The sequence below is a fragment of the Anolis sagrei genome, chromosome 1 (assembly GCF_037176765.1).
Source record: "Anolis sagrei isolate rAnoSag1 chromosome 1, rAnoSag1.mat, whole genome shotgun sequence".
In the NCBI taxonomy this organism is placed as follows: Eukaryota; Metazoa; Chordata; class Lepidosauria; order Squamata; family Dactyloidae; genus Anolis; species Anolis sagrei.
In genome coordinates this window covers 289,484,101-289,509,829 of record NC_090021.1, presented here as the reverse complement: position 1 = coordinate 289,509,829, position 25,729 = coordinate 289,484,101, and the positions used below count along the sequence as shown (strand labels likewise).

Below are 25,729 nucleotides of genomic sequence, written 5' to 3'. Positions count from 1 at the left end.
TCACACAGGAAATGGTAGAGCTAAGAGACTATGAATAAACATAAAGACATTTCATATGATTTATGCCCATTTATAGAGGTTCCTTTGGCATTTTTTGGGGGGGGGGGGTTGGATGGTTTGGCAGTTTCTAGATAGCTAGCTGTAGGTACTCTGGCTCATGTTTAGCTGACAGGAAGAGAAACATAATCAGGAATGGATAAAGCACATGCCCTTCTTTCAAAAGAGTTGGCTGGTCATCATTTGTCAAGATCTAAGCTGGGCATTAGTGGTCTTCATTTAAACTCCCAGCAGATATAGCTCCTCGATCAGGATGAGCAGTATTTTTTCAAAAAAAAAATACAGTTGTTTTGAAAAAGGATATTTATTGACTTAATTTAAGAAGCATAACAAAAGCTCCAAATAATGTTTTTTCTTTGTACTACGTGTATGACTCTTCCTCATCTTCCTGTTTCATCTGCTCAATAAGTTTCTGCCTCTCAGCCGCTTGGCGCATCCGCATCATCACAAGGCTTTCATAATCCCGTTCTGAGACTACGGAATCCTAAAGAAAAGGTCACAACAATTAATGTTAAGTGGAATTCATTTTTCTAAAGTCATAACATTTGTTAAAAGAGGAAGATCACCCTTTGCCACACAGATGCAAGGAAAGAGTGCATCTCACAACAGTATACATAAGCACAGGAGCATTGGAGACAATTGTGACACTGGCAATATATTACCACAATAAGCAGGTCATATCAGTCTTTTTGGCTCAGTTCAAACACAGAAGGAAAAAGAAACAATATTCCTCACATGCAATTGGAACTCCTTTAAGATTACAGTGGAACCTCCCTACATACATACTTTTCTACATGCAAGCTGTTGCTCAGCCCGGTTTTTGATTTAACTTCTGAATGCAATTTTAATGTACAAGCAGTTCAGAGGGAGCGCTTGTGCCAGACGGAGCGCTCGTGCAAGTACCAGACAGAGTACTCGTGCAAGCACCAGAGAGAGCATTTGTGCCAGATGGAGCATTTGCTCCAGAAAAAGCACCCGCACCTGACAGATTCATATTAATTAAGTTTAAGTATATTCAGATTCAGTAAGCGTCTAAGGATTGAAACTGTGCCTGAATTGTCCAGAGGCATCTGCTCAGCCTATCTCAGAGAGAAAATTCTACCCTACATGAACTTTGTTGTTCCCAAGTTAAATATACCCTTTATTTTTTTAAAAAAAAATGGAAAGATCTGTACCACTAATTTTTAATTATTCCATGCTTGCTACATAAGCAGCAAAATCAACAATACCCTGCTGTAATTTTTAAAGGTTTGGCTAATTAGGAATGTATCCACAAAGGAGATTATTCTCATCCAACAGGTTACTTTAATCCTAATGAGACCGCAACATGAACATTTAATTACAGATTCTAAAGAAAAGGTAGGCTTGAGTAGTAGAACAACACAAATTTCTGAAAATTAATTTTATTATACAACACTAGCAGATGTACCTGCATCCACTTAGATTACACATGTCGTATTTGGACATACTGTGCCCTCCCCCCCCCCCCCCCCCCCCGCGAACACACACACTTTTTAGAGAGGCCATAGCTGCTGGAGACTACAGGCATGTCTTCTGTGTGTCCAAGTCCTATGAAGTTGGAGTTTGCGCATACCAGACCTGTCAGGGGGTGTGAGGCAATTCTATAATTCTGTCCCTCAGACATTTCCTTCCTTTGCTTCAAACTCTATTGAATGCAAACTTACATGCTGGTTATGGAACTTACTACCTAATTACTAAAGATGGGGCCTCAGGCTTTTAAGCAGACAAACACATTTAAATCAAAGTTAATTAATCCCATGTAACAAACAATTCTAGCTTGTTAAAGTGTCTAGGATTTCAGAGTCTTGATGTTGAGGCTCTGAGAGGTAAATATGCTCTTTTATAATAACAGATTGTATAATACAAATCAGTATAAACTCTATGAAGAACTAGTGTGGTGTTTGACTAGAACCCTGGAGACCTGGGTGTAAATTCAGTTAGGTATGGAAATTCATTGGGTGACCTTGGGGCTAAGTCACATTTTCTTAGCCTTAGAGGAAGCCAATGGTAAACCCCCTCAGGAGAAGTCTTGCAAAAACCAACCAACCCACCTACCCACTACCCACTAAGTTCAACTTAGGGCTGTAATAAGATGAAAATAACCTGAAGGCACACAAGAACAACAGATATTATAATACAGAAGATAAAGGGGACCTCTAGGCCAACACAACTATAAGGAGTATAGTTTTCTGCTGCCCTGGAAACTAGGATGTAAACAATGGCTTCAAACTACAGGAAGGAGATTCCATCTAAACATTAGGAAGAACTTCCTAACTGTGAGAGCTTTTCAGCAGAGGAATTATCTGCCCTGGAGTGTGGTGGACTGTCCTTCTTTGGAAGCTTTTAAAGAGAAGCTAGATGGGGGTGCTTTGATTGTGATCTTCCTACTTCTTGGCAGGGGATTAGTCTGGATGGGCCACGAGGTCTCTTCCAACTCAATGATTCTATGAGTACTTCCAATCGGAAGACGTAACAACCAATTATGACAATGAATTCCTATTTATATTAACAGCTACCAGAATTTTGCCTGTGCTAAATGACAGAGCTCCTGTGTTAACATCAAAGAAATGGAAATCCTTTTCCTAGAACAATTAGGAAACTGCATCATTACTTCCTTAAACATGTAAAAATAAGCAATTTAATTATTGTTCATAATTTATGCTACCCAGACTTTTTAGATTTGCAAATGCAAGAGTACCAGCACACACATTTCACCTGAACAGTAAAATTATGGAGTATATTATGGCTAAACATAGTGGGCTTCATAGCTAAGTGAGGCTCTACTTTCCAGAATGAATCTGAACCCTGCCTACTACAGAACATCACATCAAGAAATGAGTCCCTGTTTGTGCTTATTTGGAAATACCTTCAAGATATGATAGGGAATTAGGTTTTACTATAGCAAGGTGGGCTATTATAAATTCCTTTCCAAAACAAACAAACGAATGTTAAAAAGCAGAGTGATGGGAAGGTTTAAAAAAGCAGTCAAAGATATTGCTACTGAATGTCCAAGTTTCTCTAGCCTTCTGATGCTGTGAGAAAAATATACAAAGGCAAGTTTAGTGGACAGCTCACCAACATCTAAGCAATAACATTTAACACGGAGATGGTTCCAGATTGCTTCTGGGTTATCAGGTTTACTAATCATCTGCCATGGTGAGTCACAAGCACTACAACTCTACAAAGCATTTTATACTTCTCCTTTCAAAATGTGGGGGTGATTCCATTTTTAACAATAGTTGGAATTAAACGAGTCTCCTGAACCTGGAATTAGGCAGATTGAACTAAATGTTAATCAATGTTATTATACGTACTTCCCTACCTGTCGCCTTGCATTGATACTAAGGAAAGTAGTTCAAGTGCTCCATAGAAGCCTTAAATTTGCCTCAGGCACCAGAAGTGGTCTGACGCGTCAGTTCTACACACCTACTTCCTGAAACCTTGGCAATTAACTAATAGCGTAAATCCCAGTTTCTGATGCGACTGAGTCAGCAAGGGCTTGGCACAGAACACACACAAAGGAATTACCACACGCAAAACATACGAGTAGCTGACTGGGATGAGTGAAGAACAACAGAGAAGAAAAGGTTCTAGAGAAAGACAACTAAAAAGATACATTGGGCGGACTTTTTAATGACTGCCAAGGCAGAATATCACTGAAACAGGTATGCTGTCACTGTGCTGGATATCATCTTTCAAAGTTCCCCTCCTGGCTACGTTCGTGTCGCTCCGTAAGTATTAACCCTAACTTTCATTTTAATGACTACTGAGTCCCACCAGGAATTGACAAATCCTTCAAGAGCGTCTCTTTGTTAATAAGAATGAGAGGCCAATGGTATTTTTTTTTAAAACGGTGGAATACTGAATATTTTAAAAATATTGATACTGTCTGGGTGATTTTGTTAGACAAACTGTCTATCTACATAGATTTTCAACTGCTGTTGATCTGGCAAGTCTACGTTTTATATCTATGTTGTAATAATAATAAACCTGCATTAGAAAAGAAAGACAAATGGGAGACTGAGGTGAAGGAATGACAAATGAGAAGTGGAGATGGGAAATATGGTAATTCCGCCTAGATTCATGTTGAGAGGGGGGGAAAGGCAGATGAACAACTAAAAAATGATTGGCCAAATGAGGATGACAAAGAAAATATTCTACACGAGAGCAGAACAGAGAGAAACTGTTTTAAAACGAAGTAACTGGAAGTATAGTTTGAAGCAGCTGAAATATACATGATTTATACCTAAAAACCTAAAAGACAGAATACCTGAAGTACTTTTTGTGTGTACTGATTTACTTGTAGGTTTCAAGAGAAGAATATTATATTTACCTAGTATTTACTCCAAAAATATTTTGATTTACAATTGCTTTAGACCACTCTTAAGGGAAGACTTCCAATGCACATGTAGTGTACATAAAACAAATCTAGAACAGTAAAATCCATAACCTTGCCTATTACTTTTTAATGGGCCCCCTGGTGGTGCAGCAGGTTAAACTGCTGAGCTGCTGAACTTGCTGACTGAAAGGTTGGTGGCTCGAATTCAGGGGGCGGGGTGACCTCTCACTGTTACACCCAGCTTCTGCCAACCTAGCAGTTCTAAAACATGCAAATGTGAGTATATCAATAGGTACCACTTCTGTGGGAAGGTAATGTAGCTCCATGCAGTCATGCTGGCCACATGACCTTGGAGGTGTTTATGGACAACACTGGTTCTTTGGCTTAGAAATGGAGATGAGTACTACCCCCCAGAGTCAGACATGACTAGACTTCATGTCAGGGGAAACCTTTACCTTTATCTTTACCTACTACTTTTAAAGTATAAATAGAAACTAAGGGTATGTTTGTCTATTTCGAGAAGCCATCTTGCTTTCTCTCTCTCTCTTCCCCTTCTAGGAGGTCAGAGCTGATTGACCAAAAACCTCATTATAACTTGAGACCAAAACTTCTAGCCATCGCTGTGCAGTTAACTATCACCATCATCTTATTGCTTTCTTCACAATGGACACTTGGCGGAGGGGCTCCATCAGATCCTCAGGTTTCTTCAAGCGCCTCTCATTTAGAAGACCAAGGAAACTTGGCAGTCAAGTCATTGTCCTAAATCACGACAGTCAAACAATAGACTGTTCTGGACATTACAATCAAAAGGAGCTCCGAAGGGACTTGAAGAAGAAGTCAGCCTACTTATCATGCCAGAGCGAGCAAAACTTAGCCACGAAGCCACAGCCGCCTCCAAAGCCTCCCCGGCTGTATTTGGACAGTGCCAGCTGCCCCAATATAATAGACCGCACAGATTCCTCTTCTGCAAACCTTTCCTTTCCAATCACCTTTCATCACTCCCATAAGTCAACTCAAACATCACCTGACCTAATTTGCACAAATCAAGACACAACCTGGTACCTCTCAGAAACCTCTTCTTGGCTTGGTAAATCTTTTCTAGATCCATCAGATCCCTTCTTTTCCTTCACGCTGGATTTTGGGCCCTCACTCCTTGATGATGTTTTGCATACACTAAGGAAACAAAATTTGCTAACTTCCAGTTAAACCAGAGGAAAGTACCTTATCGGACTACTGGCTATTCCTCACTAATCTGCATTTTGTCCTTTATTTCTCATTGAGATCTTATAGGACACTAGCAGAAGACTGCTCCATAAGCTAGAAATCACAGGTACTGCTTCTGTTCATCTTTCTTTTCCAAGACTACCCCCTATTGTGTAGGAGTACTTCGTTTTCATGGACAGGCAAAAGGTTTGCTACATTTGAACTGTATCAGAACTCCAAAACAAAGGCGCATGAGCAAAAAAGTGGGTGGTGTGGCACAAGGCAATGTGCTATAAGAACAGAGAGGTTTCTTTGGATACTCTCAGCAGTCTCAAGTTTCTCATGGCTTCAGTTCATAGGGACTATTTCAAAGGCTGAAGGTTTCATGAAGAGAAAAGGCAGGATATAAATAAACATAATAATAATGAAGGTGAGAGCCTAGAAGTGTGCTTAATTAAGTGGAGACAATGAATATGAAGATTTGCTTCCCTTACATCAAGACATATTTTGCCACATTCATTCTGATTAATTGATATGTTTAAGCTATTGGAAAGTTTTACCACGAAGCCTTATTGTTATGTTTTGTATTTATCACTGGGAATGTGTGTGTATGTGAATGCAGAAGAAGTACTTCTGCCAGCTACTGTAAAATGTGAAAGAGTGTGTAGTCTTTATTAAAAGTAGTTACATTATATCCATAGCACTTCTTTAAATTTCATGGACAAAGCTTAATTTAGCAGCAGACACAGGAGAAATACTTACCATTACCCCTAGAAAAAACAAGAAAAGGGCCTTGAAGGAAAAGTAATGCAGATAGAGCTCTGCACTACACATTCTCCCTCAACATCTTAAGATTTACTACAAGAAAAATAATTTCTACGGTCCAAGGCCAGAATTTGGTGTCTCTAATAGTAGTTCATAAGTTATTGGCTTTAATGGAGCTTTTATTGTTCGGTTTTTCTACTCAATATGTGGAATTTTACTGGAGTTGGGGGAGGGTCCTAAAATGTATTATCTTCCCTTCAGTATTTTTCCAATGCTTCAATCTATTTCTCCACACACACAAAAAGCATTATGGAAGGATGAAATAACTGTGCCATAACTTCCTTAGAGATATTTCACTATTATTGCAGAGTCAAAATATAAGCATGCTTACATTTTGGGGGGAAATGGCCCCAGGCCCTGGTTTTCTATTGAAAACTCACATCTTACTTAGCTGCTATTTTCTTTCACACTGTTTGTAAAAAAAGAGGCAGAAAGTAAAGCAAGGCCTTTCCTACATGGGGGATCCACAATGGACTTGTCTCTTAAGTAAAAGTAGCTGGGTTAAGAAATAATACCTGTTTGAACACGTGACCAGTGTCACACATTATTCTGTCTCACCACTAAACTAATGCTTGTATCAAATTCTGAACTCCACCCACTCCTGCATAGCTGAGATTCTTACTATGTCATCAAGGGGGGGGGGGGACCTAATTCATGTCAAGAGCTCTTAATTGAGCCGACTTTTGCTTCAGTTTCTGCCTGAACAATATAAACAAGTCAGAGTCAGATGTGAACTAAGGATTTATAACTTCAGCTTAAAAGCTTAGGTAAGCAGCATTTCAAGGGCACAGCAGTGCTCTACTTTACTTAGCAGAATGACTTTTCAACGAGCATGCCAAAGGATTCCCATCTAAGTGTAAAAAGTGACAGCAGTTTGGTCTCATTGTCAAGATTGTGTCTCTGTTATCGGATTTAATTAATGTCTGTTTAATCTGAACAATCTTTGGAGAAGTTATTATTCTGTCAAGTTTCTAATATAAAAGAATATTCAGTTTTAAGTGGAATTGTTTAGGATCGGAATGATAGTGTATACCAACCAGAAGCAAGTATCTTATTGTTGGGACAAATGTAGATTAATCCGAAGTATGGTGGCTGTATGGGTCCAGTGGAACTGCTGTTGCAGTCAAAAGCTTCTCAAATTCAATCTAGTAAGCATGGGACACAGGGGAGGATTTTTCCACTGCTTTCTTTGTCTAGAACTCTTTCACCCCCACAATGAAAACAATGGTTAATTAATGGTATCAGCTCCGGTTTGTGACATTTCAGGGGAACACAGACTATAGATCTACAGCTTCCTCTGTCATGTCTCCAAAATGCCACTATTTAGCCTCAATTATCCATGGAATGCTGTGAGCAAAACAGAAACAACAGTGGAAATTGACACAGCTATTGAGCCAAGGAGACCTCCATCTGTTAAGAAAGAGAGAGAAGCTGGAAATATCCCATTATTTATCAGCTGTCCTATCAGAAAGTACTGGAATGCCTCCTTGATGGACTGTAAAATAGTTCAAGCAAGGAAGTAAAGGTAAAGGTTTTCCCTCGACATGAAGTCTAGTCATGTCCGACTCTGGGGGGGGGGGGGGGGGGAGTGCATATCTCCAATTCTAAGCCGAAGAGCTGGCATTGTCTGTAGAGACCTCCAAGGTCATGTGGCTGGCATGAATGCATGGAGTGCCGTTAGCTTCCCACCGGAGTGATACCTATTGATCTACTGACATTTGCACATTTTCGAACTGATTGGTTGGCAGAAGCTGAGCCTAAGAGCGGGAGCTCATCCTGCTCCCTGTATCGAACCACCAACCTTTTGGTCAGCAAGTTCAGCAGCTTAGCGGTTTAACCTGCTGTGCCACTGGGTGTTCCACACAGATATTAATTAGAAAGCTAACATGTATATATAGTGATGTGAATGTAATACAAAACAGCAAATGAAAATAATGGAATTAATACTAATACAATTTTAATTTCAAGACCCTTACATATTTTTGAGGAAAGAAATAATCTGAGATGAATACTAATATAAGAGATAATAAGGATAAATAACACGGCTCAAAAAGATTAGGAGAAAGAGATAATGTAGATTCAAATTCTGTCTACTGAATTCCAAATGAATTCTGTGGTGAGTATTGTAGTCTTAGGCAGAATGAATGTGAATTCATACAGGAGTAGTTTTATAGAAACAGGAAGGGTGGGGATGCACATTCACAGGCATGAGATAACAACAAGAACATGTTTTCATTATCAAAGTGTAAACTGGAACTTTGATCGTTACAGGCCAAAGTACAAAAGTATATAATCCACAGTCTATTCCTGGCTCTTTTTACAGTTTTGAGATTCTCCATAATTCTGGGAATTTTCAAAGCAGTTTTTTCAAGTCTTATAATGAAGAATCTCGTTTCTATTTGCAAATATATGGTTGCTTATTCCACTTAATAACTTAACTACTGTGGATTATAGAATTCAGTTTCCTTGATGAAGAGTTTGGAATATAGCACGGAGGCATATAATTCAGTACTTTCAAAAAATACCTCAGGACTCAAATCCATCTCACTGTTAATAAACTCAGGGTAATGAACTCAGCTCTAATGAATATTGAGGCTGAGTTTTGCCTGTTAAATAGCTAAGAGGAAAATTTCTCCTTCAGGAAAAAGCACCGGTTTCTGTCCCGTTTCACCCATGTTATTCCTTCAAGCTAATAATCTACTGGGCAGCAGTTTCATTAGAAGACCTGCCTTGAACTGCAGTATGTTCCCCAATTTGTGTCTGTCTTAAGAAACAAAACCTACTACAAGGATTCTAGAAGAGCTCAAAACAGAATGGTCCATTTGGGCAGGGCTGATTACTGCAACTCTCTCACCAACACAGACCTATGGACATAAATCAGAGCTCCCAGGTTTCTTTACCCCACAGCTCAAGATGGACTAATCTTATACAGCAATTAGACTACAGCCTCCTAGTCGAAAGCACTGCAGTGGAAACCAGCCAAGACAAACTGAATCACAAGCCAGAGATTTAGTAAGAAGCAGTACAAGCAGTCCCCGAGTTACAAATATTGTACTTATAAAAGACTCCTAGTTAAGAAGGAGGATGAGACAATAGGATGCGAGAGAAATCTACCCCTCAGGAGGGAAATTCACTGCTGAAAGAGTTATCAGGGGACAAGAGGGTCTCAAGTGAAGTTTTATCTCCAGTCCTTGTTTCCACAACAAGCTGTTGGTCCCCCCTCTAAATCCAGTTATCACAGGGACAAAAAGTGAGGTGGAAACTTCTCAACAGGGACACAGACAACAAAACAAACACCACAGGGGTGTTAAACTTCCCTATGCTATCCAAAGTGTGCTCTCTCACTTTCTCTCTCTATCTAGGTTGGAGTTACACTGAAAGAATGTACCTGTTCCAATTTATAAACAAATTCAACTTAAGAACAAACCTATGGAAGTTATCTTGAGAACTAGGACTTCTATGGGGGTCTGCTTGAGACAGCTTTGTGTGGTTGTGAAGTTAGAAGATTATCTGTCCCAAAGTTCTTTATGGAATCCACCCAATTCAGGGTAACCAGTCAGACGGCTGTTACCTATTCCACTCCAGGCAGGACTATCTGAGACTGTAAACAGTCAGCCCTGTGGAGTCAGATAGGGAAGTCAACCTTCGCAGAGAGCTACAAGTATACACAAGCTGGAGCCACCCAGGCTCCAACAAAGCCTCCAGGAAGCTGAGAGGTAGTTTCTCAGGAAATGCCACTTTGAATCAAGTACCAAGAAACCTGCAAACAAAACAATAGCATATGCAAATAACAGCTTCTCCTGAAAAGACGCCAGAACACCTGCTCATTAAGTATGTAACTGCTACTTTCCCACCTACACACCACTGAAGAAGTTATCCAGGCCATGTGCAGAGAAAAGAGGCCAGGCCATGATCAAAAGTGTGTGTGTAGCTAAGCTTCTGAATCAACAGCAGGGAGCACAAAGGGAATGAATGAGAAGAGCACAGGTATAGATCCCATACAGATGGAGGTGGGCAAAGAGTGGCTCATGGTCAAATATACCAACCAGTATCCTGAAATATGACCATGTAGCTTCCCAAAGTCCTCTGACTAAACCAATTTTTAAAAAGTGTTATTTTCCAGCAATTCTTTATTTGAAACGCAATGGATACAAATGCATCAGTCTGAGTCTGTACTAAGCCTCTGGGAGATCAGAGTTCAAATCCTCATTTTGCCATGGAAACTCAGCGGGTGATCTTGGGGATTTGAACTCTAAACTTCCAGAAGCCTAGTCCAAACTCAAACCAGCTCATTTCCCTGTTCCGCAAATATCCCAGTTCCATTTATCTAGTTTTATAAAGCGTTATTTTCCAGTAATGCTTTATCTGAAACTCAGGCAATGGATACAAATGCATCAGTTTATTTCGACATCGTTTCAGAGCCCTCCAAGTCTCCCCCTCCCCACCAAGAAAAGACCCCTAAAACTCAGCCAAAAGTGGCACAATTACCCTTGAGTTACCCTGACATATGACAATGTGGCTCACCAAGGGAATGAAAGAGTTAAATCTTCCTCTTTCGTCAAACATTATTTAAACGGTAGATATCAGCAGCCTCTGTGAAACCCACAAAAGCACAAGAGTGATTTCTCAACTCTGACTTATGGCAACACTCTAATTGGGGTTTCCTAGCAATGTATTAAAAAAGAGGCTTGCTTTACCTCTCACTCTTAGAGAAGTAAAAAAACAAGTCTATTTTTCTCTGATTTTTAAAAATACAAGATCTGGGATTGAATTTTCACTCAGACATGGAAATTCAGTAGGTGACCTTGAGCAGGTAACATTCTCTTAGCCTTAGAGAGAAACAATGGCAAACCGTCTGGGAACAAATCTTGTGAACAAAACCATGTGATAAAATTGCCCTAAGTCAGAAACAACCGATTTGCAAAGTGTGTCTAACTGACAGGTTCCTTCAAAATGCTGTGTCTTCTCCATAAACGTTAACAGCACAACACAAATGCTAAAGTAATGTAATCAATATAATTTACAGAAGATATTCATGTTCATCTTTTTCCAGGCTTCCTTTTCATAAATTGCACAGGCTAATGATCCAAACCTGACATAACAAATGCCACTGACATGGTTTTATCAAAATCTTAACAAGCAATAGCACAGTTAATTTTTATCACAGCATAGCTATAGAATTTTGAAAATCAAGGCAGATTTATGATTGAATTAAGCCTAATACATTCAACAATAAACATTTTTCATTCAACATTTTTTATTCAACAGTGCAAAAATAAAGCCAATGCAGAGGTTAAACATCCCCCCCCCCCCCCCCCCCGTGCACTGCAGCACAGACAAATACACAGACAAAAGCACCAGTAATTTGCACTGGCTTACCTGGGATATTCGTGGCTGGATGCTGCCATCAGCATACACTGTGCTGCCTTGTGGTTGGCCCTCTAGCCAGGTGATTTTTAGAGGATTATTTATCAGTCCAACTTCATTTTTCACTGCCATCTCCTAAAATTATTCAAAAGTCTGCAATTATATTTGTTTCATTGAGGCATGCTTTCCTAAACAAACCTCTGAAAACAGAAAAAGCCACAGTTGAATGTAACTGTAGCTACTAGATGAAACATTTCTTATCTAAACTTGGACAGGACTCCTTCCTAAACTCCTAAATAGGTTCACAACATTTTAATTCCACCCCCCCCCCCTATTTCTCTCACTCTCTCAATCTGACAGGACACACATTGTTACAATGAAGGGCTCGAGAGACAAGAATCAAGGTAAGTAAAACAAATCCAGATTTCTCCAAAGAGAAATTGCACATACTAACAGGAAAGTTGAATATTTAAGTCACTGGACAGTGCAGATAAGGTTTGATTATGTTTTTTAAAGTTACAAATTGATTTTTTAAATTTAAAAATATAAACACAATATTACATTGAACAGTTAACAGTTAAAAGTGCAACTCATTACAAACAAACCTTTCCTTGGTCTCATAAAAATGCATTATAGGCATCTGTGCACATTTGCTGGGGTTAGGGGCACACAGCCTCTGTGAAAGTGGAAACCCCCAAATAAAACAAATCTGAGAGAATATCTCTCTAGAAATTTCAAAGTCCCCCACCATGACTTCGCTGCCAATTTTCAAATTACCATAGAATCACTTTGGAGGACCTAGAGATTCCATTTTGGAAAAGATGGAAAGATAAGCACTATTAAAAATAACAAAAGAAGAACAAAGCACACGCACAAAAGCAAAATGGAAAACATATCTAGAAATTTCTTATTCTGTATCTCATAGTTAATATAACTTGACAACCCAGAGATTCCTAGAGAAGTGTTTTCTCTAGAAATCTCTAGGTCCTAGCATGCCAGGAGGAAGTCAACCATAGAACTGCACTAGACCACCTAAAAAAATCCTAAAAGAATATTTTTAATCGAATCCATAAGTAATCGAATCTACAAAAATTAAAACTGAAAATGTGGAGGCATGAGAGTAAAGGCTCTTTCAAAGTCACACTCATGCAGATTGAGATCCCTACAAAAAAGACATTGACTTAATAGTTTTCTCATGAAAACAGCTCTAGCTTGCCTAGCACTGAACAACAATAATCAATTATTGCTTCAAGTTTTTACACAACACAATTATATTCCTTTGAGGTTGCTTGAATTGCCTTGGTTCAATCATATGGAATCTTGGGGTAAATAATTTTCTGAAGCATTTAGCATTGTCTGCCAGTGAATTTTAGTACCTTTTCAAACTACAAATCCCAGCATTCCAAACAATGTAGCCATGCAAGTTAAAGTGGGAACAAGTGACCGTAACTGTCTTGTGTGAAAGAGTCCTTGGACTTTCAGATTTGTTTCTCAGATGAATGAAGTTTCATGAGTGCCAGATAGAGTTGCTATCCAGCATTTTAGCCAAGAAACCAACGTCACTACTTTGCTATTTTCCCCATGCAATTTGGAATGGGAAGAAGTGAAATAACTGTTTTCAGCTTAGGCAAACACCCAATGAAAATTGTCACCTTCACATTCATGTCTCTGTTCCTATTAGGCGTTACAATGGTAAGCAAGGGAATACCTCCTATTGTTTCTAACCTATGATTATTGGAGAGGGCAGCAGTTTCTTCTCCTCTACCCTTATGTGCATACTGGGAAAGAGGTGAACTGGTAGGCTGGACAGGCCAAGGGAAGAAGATCCTGCCCCATCAGCAGCGTCTAGTCTGCTACAGGCTGGATTGACTCAAGGGGAAAGTGCTTCAACCAAGATCTGCTCTATTTATACCAGGCGCCTTTCCATACAATATACATTTCCCCCCAAAAATGTATTAACATAATATTAGAATATTAGAAGTTCTTCTAATAGGGAGAGGGAGTGACAGCTTCCCCCTCCCCCTGTTGCCAGAACCAAGCGCTAGCCTCCAAGATGATAAAGATGGGAAAGCCTATATATATCTCTATCTATGTACAATTGTCCGTCTTGTATAAACGGCACTGAATGTTTCCCACATTACATGTTCTGTGATCCACCCTGAATACCCTTCAAAGTGAAAATACTGTAAGTAAGTAAGTAAAAAACACACACAACTTACAGCAGCTTTTACTGTGGCAAATTCCACAACTGCACTCCCAGTCTTCTTGCTTGAAATCAGCAAATTCAGTACTTCACCATACTGCCAAGAGTAAAAAGGGGTGGGTGGGTGGTAGAAGTGAGAAACAAGTCTACAGGAGAACAAAAAAATTTATAATTGGAAATCTGCAAGTACAGATAGAAAAACTGTAATGAGATAAGGGAAAAATACTGGCAAAGAGTAATTTATGTTGAGATGCACTTTACAGGTATATTACTAAGGCAGCTAGTGAGTCACTGGAGTGGATGAAATAAAACACAAAAATTCACTGACTTTCATACACCATAATCTTCTGAAAAAAAACCCTAATATTATCTTATTGTTAATTTTATTTCTACAAAATTTGCAGTTGCTAGAGCTGAAGCAATCTAGGGCAACAAAAACAACCAATCAGTTGCTGAAGAAGATCCAACAGTTTCAAAAATGTAGTAATAGTAAAAAACAAAAAGGGTGGGGTGGGGAAGTCAAATCATTGTATCCAAAGTTATTTAAGCATCAAGACTCAGGAATATATTAACTGTAAGACAATTTGCAGGTTAATACATTCCTTAGCAGTGCTCATTTGCCAACAAAATGTATTAAACAAGTCACTACGATGTAGTTTAAAAATGGTACATGGTTTTAAATTATTTAAAGAGCTTTGCTCTGAAACCTTTTGCTACAGAATACAATGTAATTCTTATGATAAATGATAATAAATAACAATGCCATGTAACTCTTAGGATAAATTATAATAAACAAACAAACCAAAACCAAATTCCAGCATACCTTGGCTTGCAATGGATACAACATAGATTCAGATGATACATTTAATAAACCAATTCTAAATTATTTAATGGTTTGTTTTGGAGATAGGATGAGACAGAAGCAAACAGGCTGTGTGGATAAGCACACAACACAATAAACTAGAATTTCTCTGTGTAAATATGGCCAGTGTTACACAAAACTAACTAAAGGGAAGAAGGATTTTAGAAACAAACCTTTTGTAGAATTTGTAGAAGAACTTCTTTTGAGTAACCACCTTTAGTCTCATCTTCTTTACTGCATTTCCATCGCAGCTAATGGGAAAAAGTGACACATTATCTTTATGTAAGTAGCACACTGGGAGCTACATACAAGGGAATCTAGCATTTGATTCTACAGGTATGTTGTAAGGATAGGTTTAAAAATAAATATTTGTAGGTAAACTAAAAAGATATTCTAGACTATCTATAAACAAGTACAAATAGGAAGAAGTTCATATTTTAAGAACATGGGGAATTTTGTACATACACTGAGCAGCATCTAGCAACCTGTCACTATCCAAAGTCACGGATGTAATTACCTTCATTCTAGTGCCTAGATTCTAGATTAAACTGCAAGGAACACATTAAGGTGAAGTAAGTGATCATTCCACTAAGCAGCGAGGATGCCAGGGACAATCCAGCTTTCTGGGAGGCTGGAGGTGATCCGTGTGGCTTCTACTGATGGAATGACACATTAGTTCCACATCTTTCTTCACAGCTCAGATTTGGGGGAATGTCTTACTTTGAGCTTGGGTGTTCCTTTGCTCTCCTCTCCATACCTATCTTGTTTGCCTCAAAGAAAAAAAAGAAAAAAAAGGAAACGTTATACCATGTAAACGATTTAGAGACAAAAAAATAGCTTTTATTAAATTAAAATATTCTAGCAGAAAAAAATGAATGCTCATTAACAACAAACTTGCCAAGTTTACTAAGGGTGTATTAAGGAGAGAAACTGAACAGCTAGAATAACCGGAGGCTCTGATCTTGCTTGGCCTTACCATGCACCTGCTGTCCTTTCTCAAGTCGGATTTGCTCCTTGATGAGTCTCTGTTGCTCTTCCAATTGGCGGGATCCTTCTTCACGTAACCGTCGAATCTGAAAAGAAAGGCAAAAATATGACAATACTGCCCAGAACAATTTGATATAAAACAATTTACAAAGTTACATTTTTCAGTAAAAAAAAAAAAAAACAGAATAAAACTGTCACAAAGAGTAGGCTGGAGGTCTAGCTCTTCATTCAGATCATTAACAATAGCCAAATGAAAAAGATTTTATTTTATTTTATAGAGTTGAGTAGGGATATATAAAGCTACCTTATAACAACTGAGAATAATATTTCACCCAGTTTAGTATTGTGTACAGACCCTGAAATGCCTGAAAGAGGGGTTTTAAAAATATCTTTAGACTGAAGTGGCACTTTGTTTTACCAATGACTGAAACCCGAGACCTTCGGCATACAAATAAATCAGCTACATCCATTCAACTTTTATTTAAAAACTCCCTTTATGCTGCCGCTTTATATATTTTGAAGCTCTGACTTTAAAGTCTCAGAATTGTTTCATATATTTTGGAAATCTACCATTTCATATACATGCTCTGGCTTCCATTTTCTAAAACTTATTTGGTATGCTAGCCTTACCTCTTGTTCCAATGTCCTAGTTATATGGATTTCTTCCTCCTTGCTGACCCGAGACTGGGCCTCTCTTTCTCGGGCTTCAAGATCTGAAGCACAAAAAGTCCATAAACTTAGCAAAACAGAGATATTTTATATGAAATAGTATTCTCATTTTAATGAGATCTCATTATAAAACAGTTTTGTGGAAACCAATTGTTATAACCATGAAGCAATTAAAAGGATACCATGCCAAGATGAAGTACTTTGGCCACATCATGAGAAGAAAGGAAAGCTGAGAGAAGAGTATGATGCTGGGGAAAATGGAAGGAAAAAGGAAGAGGGGCTGACCAAGGGCAAGATGGATGGATGACATCCTTGAAGTGACTGGATTGACCTTGAAGGATCGGGGGGTGGCCACGGCTAACAGGGAGCTCTGGCGTGGACTGGTCTATGAGGTGACGAAGAGTTGGAAATGACTGAACAAATGAACAACAACAACACCACCTTAGCATTGGCTTCCTATGAAAAAGTAATATTCTGGATTTCCTTACCAAGTTTGACTTTTTTCCTCCTGTCATCAAGTTTCTGAGTTCTTTCTGCTGCCTGTTTTTTGGCTTTCCTTACTTTATCATATGCTGCCTGGAAAAATATCAACAAACCAATAAAAGATATATTGAAAATAATAACATTAACAAGTACATATGTAGAAATCATATAACTAAGGAAACCAAGAAGGAAAAAGGCAACTGTAAACTTTCTCCAAGGCTAACAAAAGTATAATGGAAACAGCTGAGAAATCAGCTGCCATTTACACCCCCTTGATTCTAGGTATGATAAAGCAGAGTCGAATGAGCTTACAGCAAAGTCTTACATTATGTGGGACTCCCATAAATCTACCTTGAAGCACTTTGGATGGGAACACATTGCACCTTGCCTGGGAGAATAGGCAGCAATATTTGGACACAGTCAAGTTCTTAAGATAGCTTGCTTCATGGTAGGCCCAGCAAAAAATCTTTGGTTTTTTTAATTTTAGGAAATTAAGGCAGGAGGAAGGCAAAATATTGCACCATCAGTGCCGCTTGTCCTGTGAATTAATTAGCAATTCATAACAGCAATTTGTTTCTTACATGTGATATCAATAGGTAAAAGAGGGCTCCTGCTTTTTCTTATGTGCATTCATTTTAAGGGCACATTATTTCATTGTAAAATCCATGCCTTATCAAATACCTGTTGTATGAGGAAAATATTGTTGATAGTAGTTTTCCCATCACTATGCACTGCCATTATAATGCAGACTGAATTACCGTGTTGTATAGCAGTGTAGACTCATATAATGCAGTTCAATCTGCATTATATGAGTTTACACTTACCATATAATACAGTTCAATCTGCATTATATGACAGTATAGATGGAGCTCTGGTCACTCATTCCCTTTGTATGCAACTGGACCCATCAGAAGCAACCAGTGGCCCACAAAGTAGTACCTGAAGCCAGTGTGCGCTTTTTTATTCCTTCAAGCACTCATGTACACATGGATTCAAAGGTATTCCAGTATATGCTTGAAGTTATGAAATTGAAGTAAATAGCTCACCCTTGCTGCTGCATCTGTTAGAAGTGCCAATGCTTGGGACAACTGATGGAAGAGTTCAGCTAAGGGACAGAAAAGAAAAAAAAACATAAAGCAACAACAAAGAAGACTGCTCACAGTCCTTGGATATATATCTGAAACTATAATTTTTGCAGGTAAAATGGTTTTATACAATAAGCTTTCTATAGCATTTGAAAATCAATTCTCACTATAAAGATTCTGTTTCTCCCTTTACATGACAAACTCCCAAAAAGTTTTTCTCTTGTTCGAATTAAACTGCTGGCTTCTACTCATCTCATTTTCATATTCTACAGATCTTTCAAGGCGAAAATGATTAGCGGATCACACTACACTACTTATTATTTATTTGATTTCTACTTTGTCATTCTCCCTAAATGGGGCAGATAAAAGCAGAAAACTATAATGTTAAAATGTAACAAAATAATTATTAAAATACTTTGAAGCAACTGAAATAATAATAATAATAATAATAATAATAATAAAAGTTTGCCCAAAAATCGTTTTACATAACCCCAGGTATATAAAATAAGTTTCAAAATCAAACAGTCACGGATAATAAATCAGCATTTGCAAGGCTTGCTAAACAGGCTCATTTTCCTTTTTATGAACTACAGCTGAAGCTTCTTCTGTAGAGTCCACTGTAAACATCGCACAACAGATTTGTGTGAATGTCTACAACAGCTAGGTGGCATTAAGAAACCTTTTACTGCTGCCATTTTTTTCGTGACCCCCCCCCCCCCCCCCCAAACACTGAGTTAATTTGGGATCAGGACCCACAGTTTAAGAAGCAGCATGCAAGGCTCCCTTAGAATGAATCCATAACTTGGAGAAGACACCAAGCATCATTCCTGGGGACTACAAAGAGGATGGCATTAAGAAAATATTGTGCTTCTGAAAATACTGCTCATACCTGCTTTGGGATTGTCGGGATGTTTATCTGGATGGCAAGTAAGGGCCTTTTGTCTGTAAGCTTTCTTAATCTGTAAAAGAAAAAAAAGGATGCAATGAGGAAATATAACACAATGAAAGGGTGTGGCAACAGATATATCAACAGCACCTGTAAGAATGTTATTCTTCTGTAAAAGGACGACTCTTCAAATGTGATAGCATCCAACAGATTACGATAATAAATTATGGACATTGGCCAAAATCAAACTTTACTGCAAAACTGACACCCTCAGAAGCAATCACATTTCTACACTTAGGATCATATCGAAACAATCAAAATAGAAGTCTTCACTGATAATGTACAGCAAGCTGAATGATTCAATTTTGGCAAATTATAAAGGAGGATTTTACTCTGAGGTGACATAAGGTGCACCTACACTATATAATATAATTTAACACTACTTTAACTGCCATGGCTCAATGTAATGAAATTATGGGATATATGATAGGGATGTAGGGAGTCTGGCTTTGGTTTTCTTGGGATGGCCATAGGAGTGCCCCTCTTTAATTCCTCTGAAGAAAAAATATTGCTGGTTGAATGACTCGCCAGCTCAGGGTGTAGAAGTAATTGTAGTAATGCAGTTTGACACCACTTTAACAACATAGTTCAATGCTATGGAATCTTGGGAATTATAGTTCAGTTAACTATCATGCTTTGACAAAGAGGGCTAAAGACCTTACAAAACTATAATTCCTGTGATTTCACAGAACTGATCCCAGATAGTTAAAATTGTGCCAAGTTGCATTAAATGTACAGTGTTGATCAGTGGTAAATCTACACCAGTGGTTCCCAACCTTTGGTCCTCCAGTTGTCTTGGACTCAGCTTACAGCAGTTAGGAATTGGGGGAGCTGAAGTCTAAAACCTGGAGAATCAAAGGTTGGGAACCACTGGTGTAGATTTACTCATAGACAAATAATTGAGTCAACTCAGTACACAGACTGAAAGATGCTGGCATTTGTGCACCACCTTGTGGGCAAAAAGTACATATTTACAGGTAAACACTGCCTGCTCAAAGCACTACTTTAAATGTGTTCTTAGAAACTTAACACGTTTCCAAAATTTAAGTGATTGCCTATGGTGAGGGGAAATTATCTCCAAGCAAACAAATAGGGAAACTTAACAAAACGCTTAATTATTCCAACAGTTATGTGTGGAATAGCTAGTTAAAAAGGGTTAGCAGCGTTTTCAGGGTTGCGACAGTACAACCCACACAAAATAATTGTTTATTACAGAGGATGAGGTCTGGGATTCATTTAACTAAAAGCTTATGTGAAATAAATGAAGCAAACAAAATAAAATTAATATGACAGGAGCCACATGAAGGAAACAAGGTTGAAAGGGGGCTATGTTTTAGGACAGGGGTCCCCAAACGACGGCCCGCGGGCCACTTCCGGCCCGCCAAGGGCCCTGATCCGGCCCGCGGAGGAGGCGCCCCCCCCCCCCACACACAGTGCCCCTCCATTGGCTGGCTCACGCTATCCGTCAGGCCCGATGGACAGTGCGAGCCAGCCAATGGAGGCTGCTCCGCATGGTCTACTCGCGCGTAAAGCACCTCGCGAGGTGCTTTACGCGCAAGTAGACCACGCGGACAGCCTGAGCCAGCCAAGGGAGGCTGCTCCGTGTGGTCTACTTGCATGTAAAGCACCTCGCGAGGTGCTTTACTCGCAAGTAAGCCGCGCGGGCCTGCTCCTCCCTTGGCAGGCTCGCGCTGTCCATCGGGCCTGAGCCAGCCAAGGGAGCCTGAGCCAGCCAAGGGAGGCTGCTCCGCGTGGTCTACTTGCGCGTGAAGTACCTCGCGAGGTGCTTTACACGCAAGTAGACCACGCGGAGCAGCCTCCCTTACTCGCAAGTAAGCCGCGCGGGCCTGCTCCTCCCTTGGCAGGCTCACGCTGTCCATCGGGTCTGATGGACAGCCTGAGCCAGCCAAGGGAGGCTGCTCTGCGTGGTCTACTTGTGCGTAAAGCACCTCGCGAGGTGCTTTACTCGCAAGTAGGCCACGTGGGCCTGCTCCTCCCTTGGCAGGCTCACGTTGTCCATCGGGCCTGATGGACAGCTTGAGCCAGCCAAGGGAGGCTGCTCCGCGTGGTCTACTTGCGCGTAAAGCACCTCGCGAGGTGCTTTACTCGCAACGCAAGTAAGCCGCGCGGGCCTGCTCCTCCCTTGGCAAGCTCACGCTGTCCAAGGGAGGCTGCCCTGGTGCTACATGCAGTCATGCAGGCCACATGACCTTGGAGGTGTCTACGGACAACGCTGGCTCTTAGACTTAGAAATCCAGATGAGCACCACACCCCAGAGTCAGACACGACTGGACTTCATGTCAGAGGAAAACCTTTAACCAGGAAAATCTTGGAAGATCCAGGGTGGGAGAAAGAACTCTTGTCTGTTGGAGGTAGGTATGAATGTTTCAATTGGCCATCTTGATTGCCATTTCATAGCCTGACAGTTTTTAGGGGGAATCCTTTGTTGAGAGGTGATTAGCTGGCCCTGATTGTTTCTTGTCTGGAGTTCCCCTGTGTTTGAGTGTTGTTCTTTATTTACAGTTATAATTTTAGATTTTGTTCAGACTAGAAATAGGAAGATTTCCCATTCTCTGCTCCTGGAATTACTGCCTAAAGAGGTCTAGAAAGAACCCCCTCTAAGAGTCCTTCCACACAGCAAAATAAGATATGTGCAATGTGCATAGGAATTTTTTAATTGATTTAAAAAAAAAACTATAGTCCGGCCCTCCATCAGTCTGAGGGACAGTAAACTGGCCCCCGGTTTAAAAAGTTTGAGGACCCCTGTTTTAGGAAAACGTTGAGAAACCACAAGTTCCTCACCACTGGCAGAGAGTGTGATGGGACACTGAAAGAATGTTGAGGAATAGCTTTTTTACATAGAAATAATTTATTGTATTACAGTTAGGAAATAACTTTTATGCTACCATGAGATACCTTGCATAAACTCTTATCATTCTATGGGCTTTCCCAGGCAAGCCCTACAGCCCAGGATCTGACCCCAGGTGTTCTGCTTTATTTGTTTATTTTATTTTATTTATTTAGACTATTTTTATCCTGCCTTTCCCTACTCAAGGGCCCAGGGTGGCTAATAGCATTTATAAAATACACACAATACAAATATTAAAACAAAACATAATACACAATAAAACTAAATATTTTACAGTGCTGAAAAACATTAAAGCCTGTGTATTAACATAAAACTAAAAATCCTAAAGCAAGGGTTCCTAAAAGTCACCTGAGTGCTATCATCTACTTATGTCAATAAATCCAATCACCTGAAAGCTTTCTTAAAAAGAATGCTTTGAGACTTTTTCTGAACCCAAGCAGTGTATGGGTAGATCTAATCTCCAATGGAAGGGCTTTTCACATTTGTAGCCCAGCCCCGGAGAAGGAGCCTTCCCGGTTGTTGTAGACACCAGGATCTCCTCACTGGATGTAAGCAATCTCCCAGGGATGTAGTGAGGATCACGCTATCTCATGTAGTCAGGACCTGTAGAGCTTTAAAGGTCAAAACCAGCACCTTGAATTGAACCTGGAAACTAATGGATAGCCAGTGAAGCTGTTTAAGCAGTGGAGTAGTGTGATCTCTTACCTCCTCTCCTGTTAACAGTCTGGCTGTCATTGTCTGAAAGAATTGTAGTTTCTGAACTGTCTTCAAGGGCAGCCCCACATAGAGTGTGTTACAGTATTCCAATCAAGATGTCACCAAAGTGTGTACTACAGTGCCCAGGCCTGATTTCTCCAGGAACGAGTGCATTTGGCACACAAGTTTTAAATGTGCAAAGGCTATCTTAGTTATCTCTGCCACCTAGGCTTCTAAATTTAAGGTGTCCAGAATCACACCCATACTATAGACCTAGGTTTTTGGCTTTAAACTGGATTATATGAGTCTGCATCTGGGATAAACAGAAAACTTGGGATCAGATCCTGGGATATAGGGCCTGTCTGGAAGGGCCGTGTGTCTCTATAAATCTGAGGGATGCATTGACAGTGTAGAATCAATGCAGTTTGCCACCACTTTAACTGCCATGGATCAATACCATGGGATTATGAAAATTGTAGTTTGGTGAGGCGTGACAACTCTTTGGCAGCAAAGTCCACTAACCTATATATCCCATAATTCCATAGCACTGAGCCTTGGCAATTAAAGTGCTGTCAAACTGGATTAATTTTGCCACCTAGAACAGTGGTTCTCAACCTTCCTAATGCCACAACCCCTTAATACAGTTCCTCTTGTTGTGGTGACCCCCAACGACAACAAGAGGAACTGTATTCTTATTATTCTTAACTTGCTTTCCATATTAAAATAAAATAAAATGTAACTTGAACTGACATGGGAAAGAACGGAGTCCCTTTTCTGACTAAAGTTCACCACACTAGAAGCCACCATGCCACTTTTAGTATGCAATGCTTCTTGGCATGGAGTTGGACTGGATGGCCTACGAGGTTTCTTCCAACTCTATGATTCTAAGCGATCTTGTACCAGTTTAGAAACTAAAAGGACAAAGTGTTGCCAAAGGCTAAAACGACAACAAATATTTCAGAAGTAAATTCTATTATAAATTAATGGGTTTTAATCCCAAGTAATATGCATATGAATGCAGAATTGTCACAACTAACTGGTCAGTTTCCCAGAGCAGTTTCCCATTCATTGGTTACCTCCCAAAGCAAGTTGTTGAAATGTATTTCATGCAGGGCAGCTTTCAAGAATAATCTCTAGAATAGTGGTTCTCAACCTTCCTAATGCCGCGACCCCTTAATACCCTCATGTTGTGGTGACCCCCAACCTTAAAATTATTTTCATCGCTACTTCATAACTGTGATTTTGCTACTTTTATGAATCATAATATAAATATCTGATATGCAGGATGTATTTTCATTCACTGGACCAAATTTGGCACAAATAACCAATACGCCCGAATTTGAATACTGGTGGGGTTGGACGGATTGATTTTTGTCATTTGAGAGTTGTAGTTGCTGGAATTTATAGTTCACCTACAATCAAAGAGCATTCAGAACCCCATCAATGAGAGAATTGGGCCAAACTTCCCACACAGAACCCCCATGACCAATAGAAAATACTGGGTTTGGTGGGCACTGACCTTGAGTTTTGGAGTTGTAGTTCATAGAATCATAGAGTTGGAAGAGACCTCATAGGCCATCCAGTCCAACCCCCTGCCAAGAAATCACATTCAAAGCACCCCCGACAGATGGCCATCCAGCCTCTGTTTAAAAGCTTCCAAAGAAGGAGCCTCCACCACACTCCGGGGCAGAGATTTCCACTGCTGAACAGCTCTCACAGTCAGGAAGTTCTTCCTCATGTTCAGATGGCATCTCCTTTCTTGTAGTTTGAAGCCATTGTTCCGCGTCCTAGTCTCCAGGGAAGCAGAAAACAAGCTTGCTCCCTCCTCCCTGTGGCTTCCTCTCACGTATTTATACATGGCTATCATGTCTCCTCCTGGCCTTCTCTTTTTCAGGCTAAACATGCCCAGCTCCTTAAGCCGCTCCTCATAGGGCTTGTTCTCCAGACCCTTGATCATTTTAGTCGCCCTCCTCTGGACACATTCTAGCTTGTCAATATCTCTCTTGAATTGTGGTGCCCAGAATTGGACACAATATTCCAGGTGTGGTCTAACCAAGGCAGAATATAGGAGTAGCAAGACTTCCCTGGATCTAGACATTATACTCCACTATACTCATAGAATCATAGAATCAAAGAGTTGGAAGAGACCTCATGGGCCATCCAGTCCAACCCCCTGCCAAGAAGCAGGAATATTGCATTCAAATCACCCCTGACAGATGGCCATCCAGCCTCTGTTTAAAAGCTTCCAAAGAAGGAGCCTCCACCACACTCCAGGGCAGAGAGTTCCACTACTGAACAGCTCTCACCGTCAGGAAGTTCTTCCTCATGTTTAGATGGACTCATCTACACCCAGAGAGCACTGTGGACTCAATCAATGAAGAATCTGGACCAAACTTGGCACGGATATTCAATATGCCCCAATATGAACACTGGTGGAGTTTGGGGGAAATGGTCCTTGACATTTGGGAGTTGTAGTTGCTGGGATTTACAGTTCACCTGCAATCAAAGAGCATTCTGAATCCTATAACAATATAATTGGGCCAAACTTCCCTTGCAGAACCCGTATGACCAACAAAAACATACTGTGTTTTCTGATGGTCTTTGGCGACCCCCCCCCCCCCCCAGGTTGAGAAACACTGGCCTAGAAGCTCCCCAGGTGTATACAGCAAATGTAAGACGAAGGGCGGGCAACTGCTGGCACTCCAGATGTTGTTGGGAATCCAATAACTGCCACACTCGAGATGGGCCTTGCCTGAAACTGAGGCCAAGGGGAAAAGCAGGCCTGGACCCCAAGCGCGCCCCTCAGCCCTCCGGGGAAGGGCCTTTCCCGCCCGGCTGACCTCTTTATCCGCCGCCTTCTCGCCGACGCCCAGCAGAGCGTACAGGTCCAGCTCCAGCAGCTCCTTATCCACCGCCATGCCTTCTCCCTCTAGTACTTCTCCGTCCAAACGGCAACAGTTGACTCTCCTCTTCCCTCCTCCTCTCTCAAACACTCCGGAGCTCGCGACGGCCCCTTTGCGCCTGGGAAACGTAGTCTTTTCCCGACCCTTCGCTATAGAAGGGCGATTGGAATCAAGACTACAATTCCCGTCATGCTTTTCTTCCTGCCCTCGCGGC

At 40.3% G+C, this 25,729-nt stretch overlaps 2 protein-coding genes across 2 annotated transcripts; one reads left to right on the top strand and one right to left on the bottom strand.

Annotated features, from left to right (window-relative positions):
• Window positions 1-342: 342 nt before the first annotated feature.
• On the bottom strand, window positions 343-25,692 carry DNAJC17 (DnaJ heat shock protein family (Hsp40) member C17). Its single transcript, XM_060760537.2, has 11 exons — window positions 25,453-25,692; window positions 18,991-19,060; window positions 18,063-18,121; window positions 17,022-17,109; window positions 16,495-16,577; window positions 15,854-15,950; window positions 15,598-15,647; window positions 15,051-15,128; window positions 14,032-14,112; window positions 11,825-11,947; window positions 343-541 (listed from the first exon to the last, which is right to left on the bottom strand). Exons 1-11 carry the CDS (start codon window positions 25,528-25,530, stop codon window positions 419-421), a joined length of 930 nt encoding a protein of 309 aa, XP_060616520.1. The 5' UTR covers window positions 25,531-25,692; the 3' UTR covers window positions 343-418.
• On the top strand, window positions 3,537-6,312 carry C1H15orf62 (chromosome 1 C15orf62 homolog). Its single transcript, XM_060760549.2, has 2 exons — window positions 3,537-3,809; window positions 4,976-6,312. The coding sequence occupies exon 2, from the start codon at window positions 5,081-5,083 to the stop codon at window positions 5,621-5,623; it is 543 nt and encodes a 180-aa protein (XP_060616532.2). The 5' UTR covers window positions 3,537-3,809; window positions 4,976-5,080; the 3' UTR covers window positions 5,624-6,312.
• Window positions 25,693-25,729: the final 37 nt, after the last annotated feature.